Below are 22,151 nucleotides of genomic sequence, written 5' to 3'. Positions count from 1 at the left end.
CACTGTTATCAGTGCCCCGGAAGGGCATACGGTTTTTGACAAATATAGGAGCCACATCCATTGGATGTGCTCCGTGTGGTTTGACTCCCGGGTGACCTGGTTGACGCGCTGTGTTGATGTTTCCAGTACTATGCAGCTACGTGAAGCAATGATTGATCCGTGCGATCGTCTCCGGTTTACAACCCGTTTATTTTCTCACCATGACACCAATTGCATGGGAATACGGAATACATTTATATAGATCCTCAGTGACATAACAACAACTGGTGGTATTTGGTATTTCTAGCGGTCAAAAACCGTATGCCCTTCCGGGGTCAAACAACAGAGGTAACCCAAATGACGTACCCTTTATACCTGTACCCACAATACGGCAGCACCACTCAGTGGTCAACACAGACATTACAACATAAATGGAAAACAGGAAAATGGCTCTTACACTGATGATCTTGTAAACATCTTTAATTCCAAAATTCTGAATGTCATTGATGTCATTGCACCTGCTACGGTTAAAACAATTTCTGGTAAGCAAAAGGCACCCTGGAGAAAAGTTGCTGTTGTGACAGCCCAGAGAAGAGAGTGCAGGAAGGCTGAACGAATCTGGCGGAGTACTAAACTTCATATTCACCATGACATCTATAAAGAGAGCCTTCGGGCCTACAATTTAGTCTTAAAAAGTGCGAGAGAAACATACTTCTCCAATATCATAAACAACAACACTAATAAGGCGAAAACCCTATTTGCAACTGTTGACAGACTGACCAACCCCCCAACACAAATACCAGCTAAACTCCACTCCACACAGAAATGCAATGAGTTTGCATTCTTTTATACTAATAAAATTGAAGGCATCAGACGCGCCATCAATATCTCAAACAAAAAAGTTGGATCACCACCCTGTTCAGGCAAAAGTAACACAGCAATGATGGCAAGCTTTAATGCCATAGACTCTAAAACTCTAGTGGAAACGGTGACAAATCTAAAATCATCCACCTGCTGCCTTGATGCTTTACCTACCAACTTTTTTAAGAATGTTTTTGACTGCCTATCAATAGACGTATTGCAAATAGTTAATAACTCCATTCAATCAGGCAATTTCCCAAAGGCCTTCAAAACTGCAGTCATTACACCTCTTCTAAAAAAGCGGAGCCTAGATGCCTCTATCATCAACAACTACAGACCAATTTCAAATATACCCTTCATAAGTAAAATAATTGAGAAAGTTGTCCTCCAACAACTAAATCACTTCCTGGCTTCAACTGGCTGCCACAACAACTTCCAGTCAGGATTTCAACCTTTTCATAGCACCGAGACGGCCCTTATTAAAGTTGTAAATGACATCCGTCTTAACACAGACTCTGGCAAAACTTCAATATTAATGCTATTAGACCTCAGTGCTGCATTTGACACTGTCGACCACTCAATACTCTTGGACAGGTTGGAAAACTGGGTGGGGCTCTCAGGCACAGTCTTAAGCTGGTTCAAGTCATATCTACAAGATAGGAACTATTTTGTTTCCATTGGCGACTTTGTATCAGAACCTACCAATGTAATGTGTGGAGTCCCCCAAGGTTCAATCTTGGGGCCGACTTTATTCAACATCTACATGCTCCCACTAGGACAAATCATGCATAATAATTGACCACCATTGCTATGCCGATGACACCCAAATCTATGTAGCACTATCACCAAACGACTATCGCCCCATAGATCTTCTGTGCCAGTGCATTGAGCAAGTCAAAGACTGGATGTGCCAAAACTTCCTACAACTAAATGAGGATAAAACTGAGATAATTGTTTTTGGTGCTAAAAAAGAAAGGTTTAAAGTAATTCAACACCTTCACTCTCTGTCCCTGAAAACCTCAAACAAAGCCAGAAATCTTGGGGTTATTATGGATTCTGATTTACATTTCGACAGTCACGTTAAATCAGTAACAAAATCAGCCTACTATCACCTAAAAAATGTAGCAAGACTTAGAGGGCTCATGTCAGCTCAAGACTTAGAAAAACTTGTACATGCCTTTATTACTAGTAGGCTAGACTACTGTAATGGTCTCCTTGCAGGTCTTCCGAAAAAAACTGTCAGGCAGCTACAGCTTGTTCAGAACGCTGCTGCTAGAGTTCTTACAAAGACCAAAAAATGTGAGCACATTACACCAATTCTTAAATCCTTACATTGGCTCCCTGTATGTCAGAGGATTGATTTCAAAATCCTCCTGCTCACATATAAATCACTACATGGTCTAGGACCGAAGTATATCACTGATATGCTCCCACTACATAAGACTTCTAGACCACTAAGATCTTCTGAGACCAATCTGTTAGTGATTCCCAGAGTAAACAACAATCACGGGAGAGCATCATTTAGTCACTATGCAACAAATGGCTGGAATACACTTCCTGAAGATGTTAGACTTGCCCCAACTCTGACCACTTTTAAAACTAGACTGAAAACTTTTATGTTCACCATAGCTTTATTCTAAATCTTTCAATGTCTGCACTGTTTTTAATTATTGCAAATATGTTTTTATTCTCTTTTCTTTCTGTAATGCATTTTTAATTTTTTTTTTATTATTTTCTTTTAATTCTTCTATTTTTTTTTCTTTTTCTTCTCACTTTGTTTTATGATGTGAAGCACTTTGAGTCTGCCTTGTGTATGAAATGTGCTATACAAATAAAGTTGCCTTGCCTTGCCTTGCCTTTACTCAGACGAGGATCTAACACTTGTTTCTATTTTTTGCTCTTACTTTATCGGCAATGATATGCTGTGGTTTCTTTGTGTCTTTCTTTTGACAAATATACTTATTGTAGTCGCTTTGGACAAAAGCATCTGCTAAATGACCTAAATGTAAAAAATATTTTAATTCCTTAAATAAACCCTTTATAAATTGGTGCATTATAACAGTGGTACTGGTGTTTTTTTCAGAATTTGTCGGGCCTCCAGATGACTCTCTTGGATATTGGTGGAGGGTTCTCTGGGAGAGAGGACTGTCAAGAGAAATTTGAAGAGGTAACATGAAGAAGATTTACAGTGTTAGGTAGTGCTTTTTCATCCTTCTAAAGAAGCTCCTTGTTCTAATGGTCATTCCAATGTTGAAGACGTTTGATCAATTGGTTTAATCAAGGCTCTTAAACTACATAGATTGTACTTCATAGAAACATGCAGAAACTTTAGATTTTGCCACTAATGTCAGTCATACTGATTACTTTGCATTTAAGTGTCAATTGGGAGATCTATAGACGTGTAATACCTGTGAAATATTCTTTTGTGTGTGTTTTTCCCTCCAAGTTTTCAGAAGTCATTAATGGAGCACTGGATGAATTCTTCCCTCCTGAGAGTGGGGTGCAGATTATTGCAGAACCAGGCCGATACTACGTGGAGTCAGCCTTCACACTGGCAGCTAATGTCATCGCCAAAAGAGCAATCTTAGATGATATGGATGAACATAGTGGTAATGTGTATGTATATATTTGTATGTGTATATATACACTCACCGGCCACTTTATTAGGTACACCTGTCCAACTGCTGGTTAACGCAAATTTCTAATCAGCCAATCATATGGCAGCAACTCAATGCATTTAGGCATGTAGACATGGTCAAGACGATCTGCTGCAGTTCAAACCGAGCATCAGAATGGGGAAGAAAGGTGATTTAAGTGACTTTGAACGTGGCATGGTTGTTGGTGCCAGACGGGCTGGTCTGAGTATTTCAGAAACTGCTGATCTACTGGGATTTTCGCACAATCATCTCTAGGGTTTACAGTGTCCGAAAAAGAGAAAATATCCAGTGAGCGGCAGTTCTGTGGGCGCAAATGCCTTGTTGATGCCAGAGGTCAGAGGAGAATGGCCAGACTGGTTCGAGCTGATAGAAAGGCAACAGTAACTCAAATAACCACTCGTTACAACCAAGGTATGCAGAAGAGCATCTCTGAACGCAGAACACGTGGAACCTTGAGGCGGATGGGCTACAGCAGCAGAAGACCACACCAGGTGCCACTCCTGTCAGCTAAGAACAGGAAACTGAGGCTACAATTAGCACAGGCTCACCAAAATTGGACAATAGAAGAGTGGAAAAACGTTGCCTGGTCTGATGAGTCTCGATTTCTGCTGCGACATTCACATGGTAGGGTCAGAATTTGAAAGCATGGATCCATCCTGCCTTGTATCAACGGTTCAGGCTGGTGGTGGTGGTGTTATAGTGTGGGGGATATTTTCTTGGAACACTTTGAGCCCATTAGTACCAATTGAGCATCGTGTCAGCCTACCTGAGTATTGTTGCTGACCATGTCCACCCTTTATGACCACAGTGTACCCATTTTCTGATGGCTACTTCCAGCAGGATAACGCGTCATTACATAAAGCGCGAATCATCTCAGACTGGTTTCTTGAAAATGACAATGAGTTCACTGTACTCAAATGGCCTCCACAGTCACCAGATCTCAATCCAATAGAGCACCTTTGGGATGTGGTGGAACCGGAGATTCGCATCATGGATGTGCACCCGACAAATCTGCAGCAACTGCGTGATGCTATTATGTCAATATGGACCAAAATCTCTGAGGAATGTTTCCAGTACCTTGTTGAATCTATGCCACGAAGGATTAAAGGCAGTTCTGAAGGCAAAAGGGGGTCCAACCCGGTACTAGCAAGGTGTACCTAATAAAGTGGCTGGTGAGTGTATGTGTGTGTGTGTGTGTGTGTGTGTGTATGTATGCATGTATGTATGTGTGTGTGTGTATGTGTATGTATGTGTGTGTGTGTGTGTGTGTGTGTGTGTGTGTGTATGTATATACACTCAACAAAAATATAAACGCAACACTTTTGTTTTTGCTCCCATTTTTCATGAGATGGACTTAAAGATCTAAAATTCATTCCAGATACACAATATTACCATTTCTCTCAAACATTGTTCACAAATCTGTCTAAATGTGTGATAGTGAGCACTTCTGCTTTGCTGAGATAATCCATCCCACCTCACAGGTGTGCCACATCAAGACGCTGATCTGACATCATGATTAGTGCACAGGTGTGCCTTAGACTGTCCACAATAAAAGGCCACCCTGAAATGTGCATTTTTTTGCTTTATTCGGGGTCTGGGGACTCAGAACCAGTCAGTATCTGGTGTGACCACCATTTGCCTCATGCAGTGCAACACATCTTCTTCGCATACAGTTTATCAGATTGTCAATTGTGGCCTGTGGAATGTTGGTCCACTCCTCTTCAATGGCTGTGCGAAGTTGCTGGATATTAGTGGGAACTGGTACACGCTGTCGTATACGCCGGTCAAGCACATCCCAAACATGCTCAATGGGTGACATGTCCGGTGAGTATGCTGGCCATGCAAGAACTGGGACATTTTCAGCTTCCAAGAATTGTGTACAGATCCTTGCAACATGGGGCCGTGCATTATCTTGCTGAAACATGAGGTGATGTTCATGGATGTATGGCACAACAATGGGCCTCAGGATCTCATCACGGTATCTCTGTGCATTCAAAATGCCATCAATAAAATGCACCTGTGTTCTTCGTCCATAACAGATGCCTGCCCATACCATAACCCCACCACCACCATGGGCCACTCGATCCACAACATTGACATCAGCAAAGCGCTCACCCACACGACGCCACACACGCTGTCTGCCATCTGCCCTGAACAATGTAAACCGAGATTCATCCGTGAAGAGAACACCTCTCCAACGTGCCAGACGCCATCGAATGTGAGCATTTGCCCACTCAAGTCTGTTACGGCGACGAGCTGGAGTCAGGTCAAGACCCCGATGAGGACGACGAGCATGCAGTTGAGCTTCCCTGAGACGGTTTCTGACAGTTTGTGCAGAAATTGTTTGGTTATGCAAACCAATTGTTTCAGCAGCTGTCTGAGTGGCTGGTCTCAGACGATCTTGGAGGTGAACCTGCTGGATGTGGAGGTCCTGGGCTGGTGTGGTTACACGTGGTCTGCGGTTGTGAGGCCGGTTGGATGTACTGCCATATTCTCTGAAACGCCTTTGGAGACGGCTTATGGTGGAGAAATGAACATTCAATGCACGAGCAACAGATCTGGTTGACATTCCTGCTGTCAGCATGCCAATTGCACGCTCCCTCAATGCTTGTGGCATCTGTGGCATTTTGCTGTGAGACAAAACTGCACATTTCAGAGTGGCCTTTTATTGTGGGCAGTATAAGGTACACCTGTGCACTAATCATGATGTCAGATCAGCATCTTGATGTGGCACACCTGTGAGGTGGGATGGATTATCTCAGCAAAGCAGAAGTGCTCACTATCACACATTTAGACAGATTTGTGAACAATGTTTGAGAGAAATGGTAATATTGTGTATCTGGAATTAATTTTAGATCTTTATGTCCATCTCATGAAAAATGGGAGCAAAAACAAAAGTGTTGCGTTTATATTTTTGTTGAGTGTATATATATATATATATATATATATATAGAGAGAGAGAGAGAGAGAGAGAGAGAGAGAGAGAGAGAGAGAGAGAGAGAGAGAAATCAAAATCAAAATCAAAGGGAAACACTGACAGCCGTCATAGTGTTTCCCTTGACAGTGTGTTTGTATTGAAATATTTATTTGCAGGGTTTTATTGCAGAACCATGTTGCATGTGATGGAGGGGCAGAGGAACCATACCATTTTTATTATAATTTCCCCAACTACTTTCTCACATTTGGAAAATGTCTGCATAGTTTTCATTTTAGTAACTTTGATTATTTTGTGTTTTTCCAGATGGTGAGGAAAACAGCTCTGATAGAATGATGATGTACTACATTAATGATGGAGTCTATGGCTCCCTGAGTTTCCTGATCAATGATCCTGCCCACATCAAGCTTGAGCCATACCTCAACAGAGTAAATATCAACCCCATCATCACAAAGGATATTAAATATTATTTCCCAACACCAGATTAATGTTTTAATTAATTAATTACTTTTTTTTTTCTTTTTTTTAAAGTTTTTACTATATACAATTCTTGCTTTCCACTGCCTGTGCCCATGTCAACTACTGAGTGGTTAAAGTTTGTCATTATATAAATAATCCATTGTTAAATATGGTTAGGTTTAACCAACCAACATACTTGTTTAAGGTTACGGATGGATCGTGGTTATAGTTAATAGATGACCCAGTCTCACAGTAGTTTGTGAAATAGTCACAAAATTTCAATATATTGGTTTTGTGTACGGAGGCACAAAAACAATATCACAGGTGGACAAGTGCTGTGAAGTGACACTTTTTCAGGTTTAGGATAGGTAAACTGAACCTAACCTTTCCTAAACCCAACATTTCCTTTTCTGATACACCCTAAATGTACATAGTTATGTTTAGCCCAACCATGATGTCTTTGCTTAACCTGACTAAGTGGTTTTGTTGCCTTATCCTAACATCCATCCATCCATCCATTTTCTACCGCTTATCCTGTATTCAGGGTCGCGGGGGGGCTGGAGCCGATCCCAGCTGTCATTGGGCGAAGGCAGGGTACACCCTGGACAGGACGCCAGTCTATCGCAGGGCCGACATGTAGAGACAAACAACCATTCACGCTCACATTCACACCTACGGGCAATTTAGAGTCATCAATTAACCTATCCCCATCCTGCATGTCTTTGGGCTGTGGGAGGAAGCCGGAGAACCCGGAGAGAACCCACGCTTACACGGGGAGAACATGCAAACTCCACACAGAAGGAACCCGGGCCGACCCGGGGATCGAACCCAGGACCCTCTTGCTGTGAGGCGAGAGTGCTACCCACTACACCACCGTGCAGCCCCTTATCCTAACATCTAGCAGAAAATAATACATACTTCCAATTGAAATACATTAGTTTGTACTGAGCAACATGAAACCAATTGACAATTTGTGTCCATGCACATGCATCAGTGAATTTAAATGTTGTGACTGTTTCACAAATTGCAAAAACTTTGTAAGAAAAAAAAGAAAGCCAAAACTTACCTGTAGATCAATGAAAAAAGCAGTTTGACTGTGACCATATTACTGTCCACCTAAAGATGACACTATTCCCTGCATTAGTACTTTACTTTGGCATTGGACATAAGTCTTGAGGTGTGGGCTTGTTCCATATGGACATAAAATAAGATGTGGAACAGCATGTTGGATGCATGAGAAAATGATCAAACGTGATGTCACACATTACATTTAGGGCATAAAGCAGACGCTTTTGTCCAAAGCGACTTACAATAACATTTGTCGAAAGAAAGAACCCACAACATATCATTGCCGATAAAGTAAGAGCTGAAAAATAGAACAAGTGTTAGATCCTCGTCTGAGTAAAGTAGTAGCTGTTCAGCAAACATACCTTAAGAACAACAGTGCTATGATCAAAGTGCTATAGGTAAGAACGTAGCAGTGTGTGAAGTTGAGGTGAAGTCTGAATAGGTGAGTCTGGAGCCTTTTTCAGAAGATGGCAGTGACTCTGCTGTCCTGAAATTGGTCGGGAGTTCGTTCCACCACTGAGGTGCCAGAACAGAGAAGAGTCTGGACTTTGCTGAGCAACATTTGTTTGATTTCAGCGATGGTGGTACCAGCCGGCCAGCTGAAGTAGAGGAGCATTGTGGCGCTTGCATTGGGGCGTGTGGTTTGACCATTGTTTGGAGGTAGATGGGTGCCGTTCCATTGATGGCCTTGAAGGCCAGTGCCATCGTCTTGAATTGGATGTGTGCTGCAACAGGGAGCCAGTGGAGGTAACGGAGTAGGGGAGTCACATGGGAGAATTTGGGTAGATTGAAGACAAGGCGTGCTGCAGTGTTCTGGATATGCTGCAATGGTTTAGTCAGAGTCAGCTCTATTAAGGGTTTTTAATGACATTCTCATGGCTAATGACTCTGGTGACCATGTCATTCTTGTTCTGTTGGACCTAACTGCAGCCTTTGACACTGTGGCCCACAACACCTTATTGGCTCGGTTACACCGCCTAGTGGGTATCCGTGGTACTGCTCTGGAGTGGTTAAAATCATATCTGGCTGACAGAAGCATGAGCGTAAGCCTTGGGAATTTGGAGTCCAGCTCTGCTCCACTGTTGTATGTGGTTCCACAGGGGTCCATTCTAGGGCCGCTGCTTTTTTCTTTGTATTTATTGCCCCTGGGCTCCATCCTGAGAAAGCATGGCATCGCTTTTCATTGCTATGCCGGTGATAGTCAGACATATGTGCCTCTGAAGAAAACAAATGCTTTCTCCCTCACACCACTTCTGTCATGTCTCGAAGACATCAAAGCCTGGATGGCCTTGAACTTTTTAAATTTTAAAGAAAATAAAACGGAAGTGATGGTGTTTGGCCCAAGCAGCTCTTGTGAACCCTCACCCGTTGACTTGGGCCCTTTGGCAGACTATGTAAAGCCAACAGTCACAAACTTGGGTTTTAAGATGGACAGTGAGTTTAAATTTGATCGGCAAATTAGTTCTGTAGTGAAGTCCAGCTTCTTTCAGATTAGGCAGCTGGCAAAGGTGAAGCCTTTCCTTGCACAAAAGCATTTTGAGAAAGTAATTCACGCCTTCATAACATCTCGGCTGGATTACTGTAATGCACTTTATTTTGGAGTCAGCCAGTCCTAATTCGCACGTCTCCAGCTGGTGCAAAATGCAGCCACTCGCCTCCTAACTGGAGCACGTAAGAGGGAGCACATAACTCCAATACTGGCCTCCCTCCACTGGCTGCCTGTGCGCTTTAGATTCCATTTTCAGATTATTTTATTTGTTTTTAAGTCTTTAAATGGTCTCGCCCCCCCCTTACCTCTCTGAGCTCCTTCAACCCTATGCTCCTGCTCGGTGCCTCAGGTCAGCTATCCTGCTGCTCCTGGAGGTACTGAGGTCCAAACGGAAGCTCAGAGGGGACAGAGCTTTCTCCACTGCTGCCCCAAAACTATGGAACGAGCTACCATTGCACATTAGACAAGCATCCTCACTGTCCATTTTTAAAACCAGTCTTGAAACCCATTTTTACTCCCTGGCTTTCAACTCCACATGAGACTTTACTCTTGTTTAAGTGTTTTTATGGCCCTGCTTTGAATTATTGTTTTATTGTTTGTAATCGCTTTTAAAAACAATGAAATACCTGTTTTACTGTCTGTTTATATTATTTTAGTGTTTTAATTGTTTTATGTCTCTGTACAGCACTTTGTTTTCAATTATGGTTGTTTTAAAGTGCTATATAAATAAAGTTGAGTTGAGTTGAGTTGAGTTGAGTCGCCGAGGCCGGGAGTCCAGACAGGAGAGAGTTGCAGTAGTCAAGGCGGGAGATGACCAGTGCTTGGACCAGGAGTTGCGTTGCATACTTTGTGAGGAAGGTCCGAATCCTGCGGATATTTTAGAGGGCAAATCTGCAGGATCGGGCCACAGCAGTGATGTTGAGGGTGCAGGATAGTTGGTCATCAAGGATTACATCCAGGTTCCTTGCAGTTGACGATGGCAATACTGTGATGTCCGCGACAGTAACCGACCGGCGAGGGCAGTCTTTCCCCGGGATGAAGAGGAGTTCAGTTTTATTCAGGTTAAGCTTGAGGTGATGCGCAGTTGTCCAAACAGAGATGTCTGCCAGACATTCCGAGATGCGAGTTGCAATGTGAGTGTCGGAGGTTGGGGGAAAAGAGAGGAATAGCTGGGTGTCATCTGCGTAACAATGGTAGGAGAATCCATGTGATGTGATTACAGAGCCTAGTGTTCCAGTGTATAATGAGAACAGAAACAGTCCTAGTACTGAGCCTTGAGGGACACCCGTGTCCAGAGAACAGGGTTTGGTCATAGAGCCATTCCATGTGACCTGAAAGGTGCGATTTGTCAGGTATGATGTGAACCAGGTGAGAGCAGAGTCAGTTATGCCAAGTTCAGCCAGAGTGGAGAGGAGGATTTGGTGGTTGACTGTGTCGAATGCAGCAGATAGGTCGAGGAGAATGAGAATGGAGGAGTGGGATGAGGCTCTAGTGTCTCGCAGGGACTCGGTCACTGTGAGGAGGGCCGTCTCAGTGGAGTAAGCAGTCCTGAATCCTGATTGATTAGGGTCAAGGAGGTTGTTCTGTGAGAGATAGGATGACAGTTGGTTGTAGGCGGCACGTTCCAGGGTTTTAGAGAGGAATGAAAGAAGAGATACAGGTCTGTAGTTTTGGATGTCAGCAGCGTCTAGGGTGGGGTTTTTAGGAGGGGCTTCACTGTAGCTGTCTTAAAAGCCACTGGAATGAGACCTGAGGTGAGGAAGGAGTTGACCAGGGTGGTGAGGAATGGCAAGTTGTCGTGTGAGATGTCTTGGAGAAGAGAGGAGGGAATCGGGTCAAGGGAGCAAGTGGTGGCACGGTTCGACGTAACAAGTGCATGACTGTCTTCAGAGGAGAGAGGGCTAAAGCTGGGAAGGCCATCAGAGTAAAGAGTTGGGGGAGATGGTTTCTGGGAGGGTATATGAGTGAATGAGGAGCTGATGTCATTAACTTTCTTGATAAAGTAAGTTGCAAAGTCATCAGCAGTGAGGGAGGAAGGAGGGGGAGGGGTGAGGAGGGAGGAGAACATGGAGAAGAGTTTCCTTGGATTGGAGGTGGAAGACTTGATCCTTGACAGAAGAAGGCAGATTTAGCTGCCAAAACAGTTGAGGTGAAGTCAGAAAGGAGGTGGTGGAAGTGAACAAGGTCCTCATCTTGGCCCAATTTCTTCCATTTTGGTTCGCAGAGACAGCCAGGGAGGGGAGGGAGATGATCGTGCTGGTCCTGAGGTGGGGGGACAGAGAGTGTCCAAAGAAGAGGAGAGTGAGGACATTAGGATGGAGGAGTCTTCCTCAGTAGGCATTTAGGAGAATTGTTCTGTGGATGGTAGTGAGGAAAGAACAGTTGAGGAGAGAGCGGAGGGAGAGAGGGGTTTCAGATTGGTGACAGTTCGAGGTGTAGAGGGGAGGGACGTGGTGGACTTCAAGGGGAAAAAGAAAGTCACAAAGTGGTGGTCAGACACAGTGAGCGGGGTAACAGAGAGTACTGAGGTGCCACAGGACCTTGTGAAGACAAGGTCAAGTTGGTTCCTGGCCCGGTGGGTGGGTGGAGAGGGGGAGAGTGTGAGATCAAATGTGGAGAAGAAGTCAATGAATTAACAGATGAGTGCAGGCTTTCCTGGGTGGATGTTGAAGTCACGAGGACACGTGAGATTTAATTGAATAGATTGTTTGAGAGTATGATAACCCGTATGATGTAGATTCTCTTTTTCAATGTTGCAGGCCGTTGAGAGCAGAGAGCAGAGATACCTGTCTGTTATCTGGGGTCCAACCTGTGACAGCATTGACAAAGTCACCGACAGCTGCTGGATTCCTGAGTTGCACATGGGGGACTGGCTTCTCATCGACAACATGGGCGCCTACTCTGTTTGTACATGCACTGATTTTAACGCCTTTGAAAGAGCACGCATTTACCCTGTTGTGACAGCTGAGACACGGGACGCCTTAAACCTTAATCCTTTCTGACATCCAGACGTCCAACGAATGGGAACACTTAACCCATAAGAACCCGGACACATTTCTCCTTAAAGGAAAATTATGGGGGGCATAACACTGACTAAATAGACCATATAGAACACATTTTTCTGTTTTTTTTTTTCACATTTTTTTTTTAAATACCACCCCCTACTGTCAAAGATCTGTCAGTGGGTGTTAATGGTAAATTCATTCCTCATTTGAAAATAAGTCATCCATAGTCTTTTTTGGTTTGATAACAAAGCTTTGTCTTTTTATTTGCGTTTCCACAATATTAACAACAAAACCTTTAACAGCAAAAATTAGATTTATTTCACAATAAAAAAATTTGCAAATGGAATAAACAAAGACTGCCTCTTCATATTGGAGGTCTTCTCAACAATATACAATATACAGCCACTGTAGCTGTAGAAAACTGAGCTACAGTCTTTTTCTGGTCATGTTTTTCTGTTTGGTAACAAAGATTCTAACTTTACCTCTTCGGTGTAACAACAACATTTTCTTTTCATATTTGTTTTCCAACACAAAAATGAATACATTTGCAAAAGTTTGCAAATTTAATAAAAATAAAACCTCATATTGGTGGTCTTAATATGACTGTAGCTTTAGAAAACTGAGCAACACACTTGTAAACATGTTATCAACGTGTGGCAGTTAAGCCTAGGCCAAATGGAAAGATTTGAAACAATTTCTTTCCTCAGTGAAGCAAAGACGCATGTCGCATTTCTCACAGAGGGTGGAGGTTGCATTGATTTTGCACAATTTGCAACGGCCACGCTTGTCGCATTTCACAGGCCAGTGTGCAACCTGGTCCACGCGAACATCATCACTGGAACTCCAACACAAACTCTCTTGGGAGGTGGTGGTGGAGATGTGGCATTGAGTGATTCCCTTTGTGAACGCAGGAGAATGAGGCTAGTTGCAACCTCTACCTGGAAGCTCCTTTGTTTCAGTGGCTTGTGGACACCAAGTAGTTTACAGTCTTGGCGGTAGATCAGCCATGTGTTAACAAGGCCTAGCATTATGGTTTGCCAGAATAGGTAGAGGTACCACCTCCGTGACCTCATGTGGAAATTGTACCTTGCAATGCATGCATCTAGGTCTACCCCTCCTATGAATGTGTTGTACTCCTTGACAATGTATGGCCTGTTGACTTCCACAAATACTTTGTCTGATTTGCTCCAGCGTTGAGCTTTAGGGTCTGTTTATTTTATTTACTGATGGGTAAAAATGGTTTCCTTATATATTTGATTAATAATTGGATTCATATAATGTGATTTTTGTTTATATGGGTTTTAATATGCTTTGAATTGAACAATATAATATATATTAACTAAATATCATTGAATAAGTTAAGTTAACTGAGCAGATCATAATCATTTTTTCTTATTGTGACATATATGTCACATTGGGTTTTCCATGACAATTTTAAGGTTAAACATACATGTCACAACGATATTTACCTGACTTGTTTTATATCAACTTGTACATTAAAAGTGTTCACAACAGGTTAGATGTAACAAAGGACATGTTATGTTTGCATTAAATGGTTTGAATCTTACCTTTGGCAACCAAAAACAAGCCTTTTCAATTTAGCTAGCTCTGCCCCTAGTGGTAATGTGGCACACAGACATCTTGGAAATGTTGTTACGGGAAGACTAAATCACATGACCCACCAGGATGTTAAGTATGTGTCACTCTGGGACTTCATGAGTTAAAGTCAAGGATAAAGCTGCTCATGGAATTTTCCAGAGCATTTAAAGGATGTGTGACACCTGTGTCACGGTGGGTTCTTATGGGTTAAGTGGTGTATTCTAGAAAGCAGAATCAATAAACTCTGAACCTAACCCTGAGTTGACCAACCCTGAGATGGGCAACTCTGAGTTTTCGGTTCCAGAACAGCTGTTCTGAATTAGTTCAATCTGGGTCCCCCAGTGAAGACGCACCAGAAGTTGAAGAGGCCACCTCTACAGGGATATACTGTCAGGACAGGGAGAGAGGACAGTGATAGTGGATTCCTAGAACCAGAGATGGAATGAGAGAGTAGGATGTGTTCGTCCTGCAAAAACTGTGCCATTTGTGTTTATTTATTTGTTGACAGATGCTTACCATATAATTGGACTAGTCTACAAGTTCCTTTTGACTCTCTCAACCACTCAGGTTGCTTGTGAGAGGAGCTTCTCAACCTTGAAATTTGTGAAGAATAGGCTACGAAGCTCACTGTCACAGGACAATGAAACAGTGATTAACAAAGTCGCAGAAACCAGTGCCCTGCTCAGGTGACTTTTGATGCTGTAGATTTTTTGTTTGTTTGTTTTATTTCAAATTCCAGTTTTTGTTAACTTATTTTCATTTTCATCTTATTTATTTTAAAATTATTATGTTGATGCTACATGGTTAAGTGACTTTTGAGCGAAAAGTAGTGAGAGGATAGTAAGAGTTTTGTGCCGCCTTTATTTATGTATTACTTCCACCACTGAAAAAAGTGGGCCGTCTGGGCCAAAAACTCCCGGGCTGAAAATAGGTTCCATTCCGACCCTGCAATTGAGTGGGCAAAAGCAAGTAGCATTTTCAATATGCGCTCGTGGGAGGGTGATGGGGACAGAGAGTTCCCCACAAAAACATGGGAGGATAAGCGTTATCTGTGCCTAATGATATATTCCCCAGTGTTCACAAAAACTTTGAGTGAGAGCGCACTTCTATTTTGCGGCGGAAATTCTCCGCCTCTTAAAAGCAGGTCTAAACCAGGAAGCAGCACACAAATCATACTTTTACAATGATGCAAAGTAGAAATCATCGTTACAGATTAAGCAGCCATGCAATACCACAGTTACTTGACTTGATCTACATTGTTATGTTGAAATTGATTGTAAACTAGAAAATGCATTTCCTGCGGAAAATCCGTGGAAATGCTTTAATGCTGAAGCAACACTGAAAAAAAGCTGAATATTTAAAGAAAATATTCAAAAAGCAGAATATTTGAAGAAAATATTCAAAAAGCAGAATATTTGAAGAGAATATTAAAAAAAAGCTGAATATGTGCAAAAGTATGAAAAAGCTGAATATTTGAAGAGAATATTCAAAAAGCTGAATATGTGCAAAAGTATGGAAAAGCTGAATATTTGAAGACAATATTAAAAAAGCTGAATGTGCAAAAGTATGAAAAAGCTGAATAGCTGAAGAGAATATTAAAAAAGTTGAATATGCAAAAAGTTTGAAAAAGCTGAATAGCTGAAGAGAATATTCAAAAAGCTGAATATGTGAAAAGTATGAAAAAGCTGAATATGTGCAAAATTATGAAAAAAGCTAAATATTTGAACATAATATTCCGAAAGCTTAATATCTGCAAACGTATGAAATAAGCTAAATAGCTGAACAAATATGAAAAAGCTGAATATTTGAAAAGAATATGAAAGGCAAAAAAATGTTGAAGACAAGTTGAAATGTCCTTAAAGAGCTGAACATTTTAATATTTGAATGTTCTTTTTGTTTGTAGTATTAGTAGGGTACTAATAGAAGTAGTAGGAGTAGTATCAGTAGTAGTAGTAGTAGTAGTAGCAGTAGTACTAGTAGTATTAGTAGAAGTAGTAGTAGCAGTAGTATTAGCAGTAGTACTAGTAATATTAGTACAAGTATTAGTAGTATTAGTAGTAGTAGAAGTAGAATTAGTAGTAGTCCTAGTACTACTACAAGTAGTGGAGGTAGTATCAGTAGTAAACTAGTAGTAGTACTAGTACAAGTACAAGTAGTGGGCATGGTATCAGTAGTAGGCTAGTAGCAAAGGAGTAGTAGTACTAGTACAAGTTCAAGTAGTGGACGTAGTATCAGTAGTAGAAGAAGTAGTAGTAGTACTAGTACTGCTACAAGTAGTGGAGGTAGTATCAGTAGTAGGCTAGTAGTAGAAGTATAACACACTTAGCTATAGGGGTTGATTGTATATTTTCTTCTTGTTGTGTTTTTCCTTTCGTTCTCTCTGCTATGACCTTAAGTGTATGTGTATGGTGAAACATTAAGTTGAGTGATTTCTATGTATATCAATGTAACTCTAAGGCCTTTTAATGTTTTATTTAAGGAACTTAAGTAGTACTAGTACTACTACAAGTAGTGGAGGTAGTATCAGTAGTAGGCTAGTAGTAGTAGTAGTAGTAGTAGGAGTAGTAGTAGTACTATTACAAGTAGTGGACGTAGTATCAGTAGTAGGCTAGTAGTAGAAGTAGAAGTAGTAGTAGTCAGACAGACAGAGAGTGAGACAGAGAGAGACAGAGAGAAAGAGAGTGAGTGAGAGATAGAGAGAGACAGAGAGTGAGACAGAGAGAGATGGACAGACTTGTGTCTACATTTTAAAGTTGAAATGGAGTTTCTAGGTGAAAGTATGCCTGAGCAGAAGATGTTTGAAAAACTACAAAGTACAAGTACAAGTAGTGGACGTAGTATCAGTAGTAGGCTAGTAGTAGAAGTAGTTGTAGTACTAGTACAAGTACGAGCAGTGGACGTAGTGTCACTAGTAGGCTAATAGTAGAAGCAGTAGTAGTAGTCAGACAGACAGAGAGTGAGACAGAGAGAGAAAGAGAGTGAGTGAGAGATAGAGACAGAGAGAGACAGAGAGTGAGACAGAGAGAGATAGACAGACTTGTGTCTACATTTTAAAGTTTAAATGGAGTTTCTAGGTGAAAGTATGCCTAAGCAGAAGATGTTTGAAAAACTACAAATCCCACTGACTGCTCCTGTCCACTGCTCCTGTCCGCCAATTAGAGCACACCTGCTGTCACTTCTCAAGATCAAAGGCACAGAGTGCCGTCACCATAGTGAATAAGATTTTAATAGTTCAAAGTCTTGTAGATTGTTTAAAGTTTAAATGGAGTCTGTAGGTGGAAGTATGTGAAACTAGTCAGAGTTCAAAGAGGAGGATGTTAAAGAGGTTTTTAGGCTGATCTCCATAGGAATGCATTGAAAAAAAATATGGAAAAGGCTGAATATATGAAAAAGTATGAAAGGCAGAAAAAAAGTTGAAGGTGAGCATAAAAGAGCTGAAAGAGCTGAACATTTTGATAGTTGAATGGTTTTTGTAGCTGAAAGTATGCAGAAGCTAGAGGCGACTGAAAAACGTACGGAAGAAGAATAATAATAAAGATTCAAATAACATATAAACCAATAAAAGTGACACACAGACTGGAACAATTCAGTTTTTGTGTTCTTCATATTGGACTTGGTTTGCTCGGGTATTTTTTTACTGATGTCTCAGGCTTGGATGGTGCAGGTCTGGATATCTCAGGTCTGGATTATGCAGGTCTGGATGTCTCAGGTCTGGATGGTGCAGGTCTGGATCAGAATCAGAATCAGGTTTATTGCCAAAGTAAGTTTTCACATGCAAGGAATTTGTCTTGGGGCTGCACGGTGGTGTAGTGGGTAGCACTGTCGCCTCACAGCAAGAGGGTCGCGGGTTTGATTCCCGGGTCGGGCCCGGGTTCCTTCTGTGTGGAGTTTGCATGTTCTCCCCGTGTAAGCGTGGGTTCTCTCTGGGTTCTCCAGCTTCCTCCCACAGTCCAAAGACATGCAGGATCGGGATAGGTTAATTGATTACTCTAAAATTGCCCGTAGGTGTGAATGGTTGTTTGTCTCTATGTGTCAGCCCTGCGATAGACTGGTGTCCTGTCCAGGGTGTACCCTGCCTTCGCCCAATGATAGCTGGGATCGGCTCCAGCCCCCCTGCAACCCTGAATACAGGATAAGCGGTAGACGATGGATGGATGGATGGAATTTGTCTTGGTTGTGTATGGTGCATACAATAAACATGTAATAAAAAAGAGTAAAAGTACTGGAATAGAAATTTACACTATAACATATAACAAACGTATGTATGTAAGTATGTACAATATAACTGTTTTGAGGCAGTGCAGTTTGTGCAGGGAGTGCAAAAAATAACAAATCTGGATGTGCAAGTTCACAGTATATATACAATATATAAAGAGATGACGATATGTGCAATGATCAGGGATAATAGTCCAGGATGTGTGTTAGTGTAACATGTAGTTACTGGGTGGGGGGTTAGAGTCTGTCAGTGGGGGTCCCGAACCTTGTTGATGAGGCCCACTGCAGTCGGGAAGAAGCTGTTCTTGTGGCGTGAGGTTTTGGTCCTGATGGACCGCAGCCTCCTGCCAGAGGGGAGTGTTTCAAAAAGTTTGTGACCAGGGTGGGAGGGATCGGCCACTATCTTTCCTGCCCGCCTCAGGGTCCTGGAGGTGTACAGGTCCTGGAGGGACGGCAGATTGCAGCCAATCACCTTCTCCGCAGAGCGGATGATACACTGCAGTCTGCCCTTGTCCTTGGTGGTGGCAGCAGCGTACCAGATGGTGATGGAGGAGGTGAGGATGGACTCAATGATGGCAGTGTAGAATTGCACCATCATTGTTCTTGGCAGGTTGAACTTCTTCAGCTACCGCAGGAAGTACATCCTCTGTTGTGCTTTTTTGGTGAGGGAGCTGAACACCAGCTGAACACCAGCTCCCTTACCAAAAAAGCACAACAGAGGATGTACTTCCTGCGGCAGCTGAAGAAGTTCAACCTCCCAAGAACAATGATGGTGCAATCGAGGTCCTGGGAGATGATGGAGCCCAGGAAGCGGAAGGACTCCACAGTGTTGACTGGGGAGTCAGCCAGAGTGATGGGGGCGGGTGGGGCTGCGTTCTTCCTGAAATCCACAACCATCTCCACTGTCTTCAGAGCATTTAGCTCCAGGTTGTTCTGGCTGCACCAGGTCATCAGATGGTCAATCTCCCACCTGTAGGCGGACTCATCCCCACCAGAGATGAGTCCAATGAGGGTGGTGTCGTCTGCAAACTTCAGGAGCTTGACGGACTGATGACTGGAGGTGCAGCTGCTGGTGTACAGGGAGAAGAGCAGAGGGAAAGAACGCAGCCTTGAGGAGAACCGGTACTGATGGTCCGAGAGTCAGAGACGTGTTTCTCCAGTTTCACGTGCTGCTTCCTGTCAGACAGGAAGTCTGTGATCCACCTGCAGGTGGAGTCAGGCACGTGCAGCTGGTAGAGCTTGTCCTGCAGCAGAGCCGGGATGATGGTGTTGAAGGCAGAGCTGAAGTCCACAAACAGGATCCTGGCGTAGGTTCCTGAGGAGTCCAGGTGCTGGAGGATGGAATGAAGGGCCGTGTTGACTTCATCGTCTACAGATCTGTTGGCTCTGTAGGCGAACTGCAGGGGGTCCAGGAGTGGGTCAGTGAGGGTTTTGAGATGAGACAGCACAAGGCGCTCAAAGGACTTCATAACCACAGAGGTCAGAGCGACGGTTCTGTAGTCAGCCTCTTCATCACTGCCCACCTCAGAGCCCCCCCTCCCCCCCTCCCTAACAACGGCCCTCACCATCCTGGAAAGAGATGTCAAACGGCTGTTTAAAAGTCAGAACACCCGCAAAGCAGCCGCACCAGACTCTGTCTCTCCTTCCACCCTGAAGCACTGTGCTGATCAGCTGTCTCTGGTGTTCACTGACATCTTTAACACCTCACTGGAGACATGCCACGTACCAGCCTGCCTCAAGACCTCCACCATCATCCCCGTCCCCAAAAAAACAAGGATCGCCTATCACGCCGTGCCTCGTGCTGCACTGGAACACTCTGACCACGTCATGGTCCACCTGATTCCCTCATATAGGCGTGATGGTGCAGGTCTGGATGGTGCAGGTCTGGATGTCTCAGGTCTGGATGGTGCAGGTCTGGATGTCACAGGTCTGGATGTCTCAGGTCTGGATGGAACATCGGAGGTCCCCTGCAGAATACCGATCATTCCTGCAGCGATGGTCCATAGTCGTTCGTCTCTTGCTGGTGGCGACATTTGGTTACCGCTCTGGCCGTTCCATTATTTGTACTCCTATAATACGCCTCATACTCCTTTGTATGAGGCGTATTAGGGTTATTGTAAGAAAAGAAAAATGGAGCTGAGAGAGGGGGGCAATATGCAGAGAAAAAGGTTGCGGATTTGCTACTATTTTACGATGCTAACAAACTATCTATGCTAGCTAACTTCCCATGAATGTAACATTTATTTTTCTAATGAATGCATCACAACGTGTGACAGTGCCTTGTTAAGGTCCTTAGGGTGATGATGTTGATGGTTATTGTTGGTTTTATTTATACGGGCCAAATTGTCATCTTATGGGTGTTTATTGATCGGGTGGTCGGGTGGATAGTAGCCGTAGCTTTCACTTGTTGCCATAGCAACTGCAAACATCCAGTCAAGCAACGTGTTTACTTCCCCATGCTTCGTTTCTTCTTCTCCGTTTTTGGTGTATTTTTATAGCAGAAACAGCGCCACATAAGGGCCTGGAGTATGGTCTACAGCGCACTGAGTCGTTTACAGTGGATTTGTGTGAACGCAGATTTTCTTGAAACGATGCCAAGGAAAAATGGAGAAAATAAGATTGTTTTGGTATATATGGAGGTCTGTGCTCCCACACCACTAGTGGAGGGCCGGCCTTGGGACGGGACACCACAACAAACAGAAACACAGTCTTACAGTCCTGCAGACTGCCTACATCACTGCCTAATTTACCAGGGGCCCTTGCACAAAACTAGGATTAAGACATCCAGGATAAGTGACTGAGCTGAGCTCAATCGATCCAAAACAAGAGCGTCCAGGCTTAATTGGTTGCACAAAGACCAAGCCAGGATGAGCAGACATGGATTCATCAAGCCAGGTGAAACCAATCCTGGATAGGTGCGCGCTCACGGCTCCCTCAAATAGACCCCGCCACCGATCACAGATTCACTGATTTTCCCCACCGGAGGCAGAAATCCTCATGGAAGCATACGAGGAGGTCAGGCTGCTCTCACTCAGCTTTCGTACTAAAAAGTACGAAAAGTAAAGCACAATATTTTCGTATGCTTTCCTACGTATTACACAGAGCCGACGTGACTGATGCGCTTTATGCTGGTTATTAGAGTATCAGACCTAAACAATAAAATGAGATTAAAGTGGCAAATTTACGATAAAAAACTCGCAGATTTACGAGTTTAAAAATTGGCACATTTACGAGAAAAAAGTCGCAGATTTATGAGTTTAAAAAGTGGCAAATTTACGAGAAAAAAATTGCAGATTTACGAGTTTAACCAAACCACCCGATCAACAAACACCCATAAGATGACAATTTGGTCGATGTAAAATTAACCAACATAACAATCAACAGCCATCACCCTAAGGACCTTAGCAAAGTGGTGTCACATGTTGGGATGGATTAATTACAAAGATAAAAGCGACATTCATGGGAAGTTAGCTAGCATAAATGCCGGTTGTTAGCATCCGGTTGTGTTGAGACTTTTTTTATCGTAAATTTGCCACTTTTTAAACTCGTAAATATGCAAGGTTTTTTCTCGTAAATTTACCACTTTTTAAGCTCGTAAATCTGAAACATTTTTCTCGTTAATTTGCCACTTTATAAACTCGTAAATCTGCGACTTTTTTCTCGTAAATTTGCCACTTTTTAAACCTGTAAATCTGGGAGTTTTTTTTCTCGTAAATTTGCCACTTTTTAAACTCACTTCTCATAAATAAATCTCATAAATCTCATAAATATTTAAAGACATTTTTCTTGAAATATTACCCCGCTCCCCCGGGTCCGTATTTTTTTTTTTTTTCATACTTGGCCCTAATACGCCGTCGTAGCTACTACATAATGCAGGTGTTGTG

The 22,151-nt window shown here is 42.8% G+C and overlaps 1 protein-coding gene across 1 annotated transcript in view; it reads left to right on the top strand.

Annotated features, from left to right (window-relative positions):
- The window catches only part of LOC311031491 (ornithine decarboxylase-like), a gene marked incomplete at its 3' end in the record, with an annotated part of 229,983 nt that overhangs the window by 16,330 nt on the left and 191,502 nt on the right, over nucleotides 1-22,151 (top strand). The window contains exons 5-7 of the mRNA XM_084037796.1: nucleotides 2,924-3,007; nucleotides 3,287-3,449; nucleotides 6,739-6,860. Coding sequence (XP_083893922.1) covers nucleotides 2,924-3,007; nucleotides 3,287-3,449; nucleotides 6,739-6,860 — 369 coding nt within the window. The remainder of the gene's footprint in view (nucleotides 1-2,923; nucleotides 3,008-3,286; nucleotides 3,450-6,738; nucleotides 6,861-22,151) is intronic.

This window comes from Eutrigla gurnardus (genome assembly GCF_963514095.1).
Source record: "Eutrigla gurnardus genome assembly, chromosome: 20".
In the NCBI taxonomy this organism is placed as follows: Eukaryota; Metazoa; Chordata; class Actinopteri; order Perciformes; family Triglidae; genus Eutrigla; species Eutrigla gurnardus.
This window is presented reverse-complemented; position numbering and strand designations above follow the sequence as displayed.